The sequence below is a fragment of the Electrona antarctica genome (assembly GCF_951216825.1).
Source record: "Electrona antarctica genome assembly, chromosome: 13".
Taxonomy (NCBI): domain Eukaryota; kingdom Metazoa; phylum Chordata; class Actinopteri; order Myctophiformes; family Myctophidae; genus Electrona; species Electrona antarctica.
Window position 1 is genome coordinate 15,557,708 of NC_136794.1, and position 6,462 is coordinate 15,564,169.

General features: G+C 45.6%; 2 protein-coding genes across 2 annotated transcripts; both read right to left on the reverse strand.

Moving 5' to 3' along the window:
* Positions 1–750: 750 nt before the first annotated feature.
* On the reverse strand, positions 751–1,644 carry LOC306934861 (m7GpppX diphosphatase-like; the record flags this gene model as incomplete). Its single annotated transcript, XM_079517670.1, has 1 exon — positions 751–1,644. The coding sequence occupies one exon, from the start codon at positions 1,642–1,644 to the stop codon at positions 751–753; it is 894 nt and encodes a 297-aa protein (XP_079373796.1).
* Positions 1,645–2,192: 548 nt separating this feature from the next.
* LOC306934862 (oxysterol-binding protein-related protein 9-like) lies at positions 2,193–4,508 on the reverse strand (the record flags this gene model as incomplete). Its single annotated transcript, XM_079517671.1, has 1 exon — positions 2,193–4,508. The coding sequence occupies one exon, from the start codon at positions 4,506–4,508 to the stop codon at positions 2,193–2,195; it is 2,316 nt and encodes a 771-aa protein (XP_079373797.1).
* Positions 4,509–6,462: the final 1,954 nt, after the last annotated feature.

Below are 6,462 nucleotides of genomic sequence, written 5' to 3' on the forward strand. Positions count from 1 at the left end.
TAAGACCTTACACCACTCAGTTCACACGGGTGTGATTTTTTTTAAAGATAAGCTTCTTTAGGGTTGTCTTATCATAGAAGCATAGGCCTGAACTCCAAGTAAACAGTGGTAGCCAGCAGTGTACGCTGCCTATACAAATCTATCTGGTGACTGTCATTTCCACACACACATTAACACATTGATTGCCAGGTATTCATTAATTATTACGTCACCACCAGTGTTTTTCAGTGTTTTCCAACTACATGTGTCTACAAAATCAGGTCAAACTGACAGAGATTGTACACAGAATATTCTGTTCTCTTCGAGTTTTACACAGTAATCTCGGCGTAGGGGGAGTAACACTGCAGGCAGAGGACAATTTGAAGAAAATATACCTTTTATGGAGACAAAAGAAGGAATGTCACACCTGGCTGATGCGTGCAGTGCACTGTAACCTGGAACGGATTTACTGCCATTGCATAGTTGGAAGTATGTTTCTTTTAGTTTCTTTCCCAATTATTCTATATACTGTAAGCTGTATATCCAAAGCTGGTGGGTCAAACTAAACAAGTATACTAACAAACAAGTATCACATTTTGCAGCAATGATTCTCTTCTTTCATATGAAATGAAAAAATAATAATGACTAAAATTTGAATTGTAACCCCTTGGCCATGTTTTTGGGGTATTTGTCACTTTCATTTGGGCCGGCGTTGCGGACTACAGGCAAATGGTCTGTGGACCATAGATGTCTGCAGAGCATAGGTATACCCTACAACCTTCCTGCCTCTTTGAACTTGGCGAGCAGTCCGTCACCTTCTTTCAGGGTGAAGAACAGGGTATGGCTTCTGTAATACTGTGGGTATAACTGGAGGTTCTGGATGACATTCTGGATGAGATGGGCCCGTGTCATCTCACAGCCGGGTGCGTCATATTCCAGCGCAGTGAAATGGACGTGGAGGTGGTAGTATGATGGCTGATAGTGGAGGTACACCCTCAGCTTCCAGGCTGGCAGCCCGTATCGCTGGAATATGGCCTCCTCTCCCTTCTTAAGGATGTTCTTGAGAAGGGGAACATGCTCTGGGGTCAGGTCTCTGAGGCACTTGATGCCTCTCTGATGAGCTATTGCAACCAGGTACAAGTTGTCATTCTGCTTTTGGTCCCACTTGACGTCCGGTAGGAGCACAAAGCCAAGCTGCGGGTCTGGATCTTCACAAACGATGCGATCGGCCTCTGCCTTCTTTTCTAGAACATTGTACATCCACTGAATGCTAAAGCTCTGCTGTTCAATGCATGCCAGAGTGATGGAGTTGTAGTCCGCCTCCGTCTCCTCCACCAGAAACAGCTCCCCACTCTGGTACTTCTTCATGTGTTCCTCTGTGGCGGGACACACCACTGTGGTCATGATCCTGTTGAGATGGGCAGGGGGCTGCAGCAGGTAAGTGCTGCAGGTGTCATTCCTCATGTCCAGTTCCATCCTGGAACCACTGAACAGCTCATCCAAGCTGTCCTTTGTGATGGGAGTCTTCTCCAGCAGGACCACCGCCGCCTGGTCTGCTATAGTTCCATGGACGAATATAGTCTTCTCCCGTGCACAATCTCTGAGAACGCGGGTTGTTTTGAAACCAGACAGGGTGTCTCCATCTTCTTCAACAGGTACTCCCATGAAATTGTATTAAGCATTTGCAGGTGAGAACCTGCAACAGTGAATATTAAACACATTACTGTGTCAGGGACCCTGGATTTATAGCACTGATGACGTGGCATGAGGTGACGACATGACCCGAGACGTAGGTGACTGGCCTGCGACATACCTCCCAGCTTGCCTCATTTTCAATTTTCAATGAGTTGTCTCTTGACGTCATGTCTGAAATCCAGCCATTGGAGAGGCTAGCGCCCCTCAAAAAAGAGCATGGAAAACATAATAGATTTGTATTTATATATTGCTCAAAGTTGTAACTGATAGGGCAACTCACACAGCTATCCTGTCTTGCTCGAGGGCGACTCACAGGGCTAGAGCCTGTTTCTGACAGCATGACTACGTTTTTAAATGCGTTTTCAATCTTTTTTTTATGGCCATTCCCTTAGGCAAGAATAAGCCTCATGGAGGTAGGGTAGTGGTGGTGGAGGAGCTTTACTAAATTTCATTATACATTTTTTATTTATTTTATTCCGGAATATTGCAAAGCTGTGTACATATTCAATCTTATTCAGTCATTCCAAGCCTAAGTGGTTTACAAAAGAGTTATTATGAAAACTCTGGTGTGTGTGTGAAGAAGCTAGTCTCTTCAGTAGAGATTTATGATAGATCCATCGCTCTCCATCCTTGTGAAACAGCCTCGGCTCCCACTGCTGTTCATTCTGCTTCCTCTCCAGAGCATCAAATCTCTGTTTATCCTCCAGACGGCATTTGGCTACTGTCGCTGCATTGATGTTCTTACATTTCAAGTTCTGTGCCACATCTTTCCACAGACGGCGAGACTCGTATTCCAGCTGGTCCTCCAGCTTCCGGACCTTCTTCTTATTGATTCCCATTTTGTTGGTGTCTATGAACAAGGATTTCTCCCCAGATGCCCACTTGGCATGCATCACTCCATTCCACTCCCCCTCAATGGAGCAGAAAGACTTCTTATCCTTTGGTGCAAAGATCTCTGCAGTCACCCGGTGTTTCTTTCCACCGTAGAAAGGCTTGGTGTGGAACATAATGTTGGCACTGTAGCCTGTCCTGGAGCAGTAGATGGTACACTCCCCACCCAGCTCGAACCATGGGACTGTCAGGATTGACCTCCCATAACCATTAGGGAAAGTGAGAATGTAGTGTTCGTCATGTTCAAAACATGAAACACGGCCTTGGCCAATATTGTGGACACCTACAGATCGAGGAACGAGGAACTTGGACTTAGTCCAAATGTGAGCGTTGAACTGGATCTTCTTATTGTAAGACTCTGCATAGAATGCAGAAACAGGTGGGTGGTGCGAGACCTGCTCTGCTACAAAACCCAAACTGTTGGGCGAAGACCACGGGATTGGACCATCTGATACTGTCTCCTTGGGTTCCTCCGCCTCATTGGGTAGATCCCAGTGGCAGTAGAAGGCCTCTCCCAGGATGGGATTGAAGGGCTTCTTGGCTAACGAACTCTGTCTTCCAACATGGAACGATGACAGATACCATTTCACCACCTGTACCATGCGCTCCCGGGGAGCCGGCTGCTCCGCGATACTTACAAATAATTCTGGATGTGCAAAGAAATCCGCATACATCTCTAATAAAGACCTCCTCTCCAAGATGAAGGTTGGTAAGGCCACCGCTGTGAGGTCCATGCCGAGTCGGACCTGAGACAACAGGTGAATGACAATGCTCTTTTGCTCCTCCACTGACTCAAACTCCTCAGTGTTGTCATGGTCATCGTAGCTGTCAAATGCATCTGTTGTGCTGTTGCATGTGGATGAGTTGAGTGATTGGTCTGCATCTGTGGTGCTGTTTGATTTGAATTGTCTGAGTGATGGAGCTGTGTCTGTGGTTTCTTTGGATAGGGGTGAGTTCAGTGATTCCTTGGTTTGGAGTTGTTTCAGCACTGTTTTCTCATCACCAAGGGGCAAGGTGGCTGGAGGCCCCGAAGGAGACCATTTGAGCCTTTCAGCTGCCTTGTCTCTTGGCACTGCTGTGTGAAGTGTTGAAGTGAAGTCTTGGGTGCTCAAACAAGATCCTTTTGGCCCACACGCCACCTGGTGTTTTGGGGAATTGTTGCTCCAGGAGAACTCGCCAGCATCATAGAACTCGTCCTCACTGGAGGAGTACGAGACATCTGGCACTGAGGGAGAGGGGATGGAGATGTGGGTGTGGAAGGTGGCGCTGCTACTGGGACCTGACATAGCGCTAGAACGGTCTGTGGGTAGTGTGATCTGTGTTGGCATGGTTGTGTTGACTACAGTCATGTCCAGAGGAGGTTGGTTGATGTTTCTTAAAAGCCTGTTTGCGAGTGGCTGTTCGTTATTTGGACCCTTGGCAATTTGCACCAGTGCAATACATTGATTGATGGATTCTACCATACTGCAAGTTGTCTCCATCAAATTGTCAATCTTATTGCGTGACACATCCATACCGTCCTTGACCTTCTCAAAGAGCTTCAACTTGACGATCAGCATCTGCAAGTAGGCGTCCGCTTCGGCAAGCTTCTTCTCAAGGTCTTGAATGCTGGGGATAAATACAGTCTCTGCCTCCCTCAGCTGGAGGGTGTGATGGAGCATAGTTCCTTCTAAGGGGTTTATCCACCTATCTCGCTCGTCTGCATTTCGGGCTTGGAAATGGAACATCTTTTGGTCCACAGTGATGGTAAAAGTGCTGTCGTCCTCATCACCGATGCCGATCACAGCTCCCTTGAGACGTACGCAGCCTTGTCTGGCACCTCGCATCATCTTATCCTTTGATGTGTAGTATGACAGCAAGCCAGCATTGTAGTCCAAAACAAACCAGCGGTATTGCCAGCGGTTGACAACATTAGTCCACTTGCTTAGCAGCCCCTCCATCATGATGGTTATGTCTCTGTGAAAGTCTGAGCAGAGATGAGAAGTGAGATTGACAGAGTCTGGGTTTAAAAACTCAGTCAGGCACGTTCCAACCTCACATATGATTGGCTGAGAGATGTGATTACGTCACACCTGGGAACCTCACATGATTGGCTGAGAGACGTCATTACCTCACACCTGGTCTGCAGACCTGGAGCAGACAGATCTATGGGCCAGGCAGTTAAACAATAGAATGACCTGCATGTTATACAAGTTTGTTTTTCTTAATTTATTATTATCTAACTATAAATGCACCAAGTCGTTTGCCCCACCGACTTCAGATTTTGACACACACGTTCCACCCCACCACAGGGGGTGCAGTGCCCGGCGTCGAGTTGGTCGGACCCACGGTTGTCCAGAACCGCCCCAAAAAGGCCTCTGCCCGGGCTCTGGACAGGGCCCCTGCCCAGTGTCCATATATGGAGCTGGCCTGTTCTGACATCATTCTGACATCTGCATAGACTCCATATTTGGGCATGCCTGACAAAGAACTCCATAATGCATGGACATAAAAGGGACACCGACACATAATATCTGGGTGGGGCATGCATTTCCAACATGCATCGTTCCAAGTATGCCAGTGCCCAACGGGCACCGCTGTCTACAGCGCTGCCCTAGTTCAATAAATTGTGGTACCCATGTTATTGGATGAATGCGCATCTATGAATGGACCCTTAAGGGTACATTTTAAATGGTTGGGTCAAGTTTTAGTTAGAATATCAGTGGTCTGACACTACCACAAATGGGACATTGCAAGTGTGATTGCAATTTCCCTCAATCAGCTCACTTAGTACAGTATTATGATGATGATGATGAATGATGATGATGTATATCCCACATAACAAAGGTACACAGATGGCCCCCTTTACTATGACTTAGACATAACCAGAGTTACAAATGTAACGTGTGTCAAACTTACTGTGACATCAGACCCAAACAAACCCTATCAGCAATGGCCAATATATCCGAATTTGAACATTTATAACGAATGTTATATACCTTATAATGCATTATAAATGAGCTTATAATGCATTATAGAGGCGACCTTTAAGTAAAGTGTTACCCAGAATTGTTTTGCATACTCTGACACGCATACACTTACACACACTCACGCACAGACTCGCGCACTCACACATTCCATTGCTCACAAGTGTATTTGTTGTTTGTCATATGTTTGAGAACCATGTATATAAGCCCTTTATGGGTTTGTTTTCTCACCTGCACTTATTCTCTTTTAATGATGATGTTACCTTTTTGTACTAATTTTTGAGGGGCGCTAGCACCTCCTATATACAGCTTTTGTCCCCACACGTCTCAATATTTGCCATTGGCAATGAAAGGAGAAATTAGGTCAAATGTCCGGCAAACATGACGTAAATTCAACCAACCAATCACATGAATTCAGTTGTATGATGATGTATAATGATAAGAGCACCCCTCACTTCACACGGTGTGATTTTTATGTGCGAATAAATAAAACTAAAACTAAAAACATGAAGTCGCACACTCTAACCTTGAGTCTTAAATGTCGATCATCCAGTCAACCCTAGATGATGTGAATTGTGAAATAACACAACAAATGTAAAATGGTCGGATTGGCGTGAGTACTGCATGAGTACTTGTGAGGGGCGCTCTTGTCATCATACATCATCACATTCTGTGCTCAGCCAATCAAATCTCACATTCCGTGGTACGGACACAAAGAGTCAGACAAACAAATGACAATCGGACATGTCAGTGTTGATTTTGTCGACTAAAATGTTAGGGAGGGGCTAGTGGAGAAGAGTATCCAGTAGAACTAATAATTAAAAGACAAGTCATTTAATGTTTCGTTGCGCTCTGAAAATAGCAGCGCAACTGAATCAAAATGTGCTGTCAAAATCAACACTGGTCAGTATACACTGTACAGTATATTGTG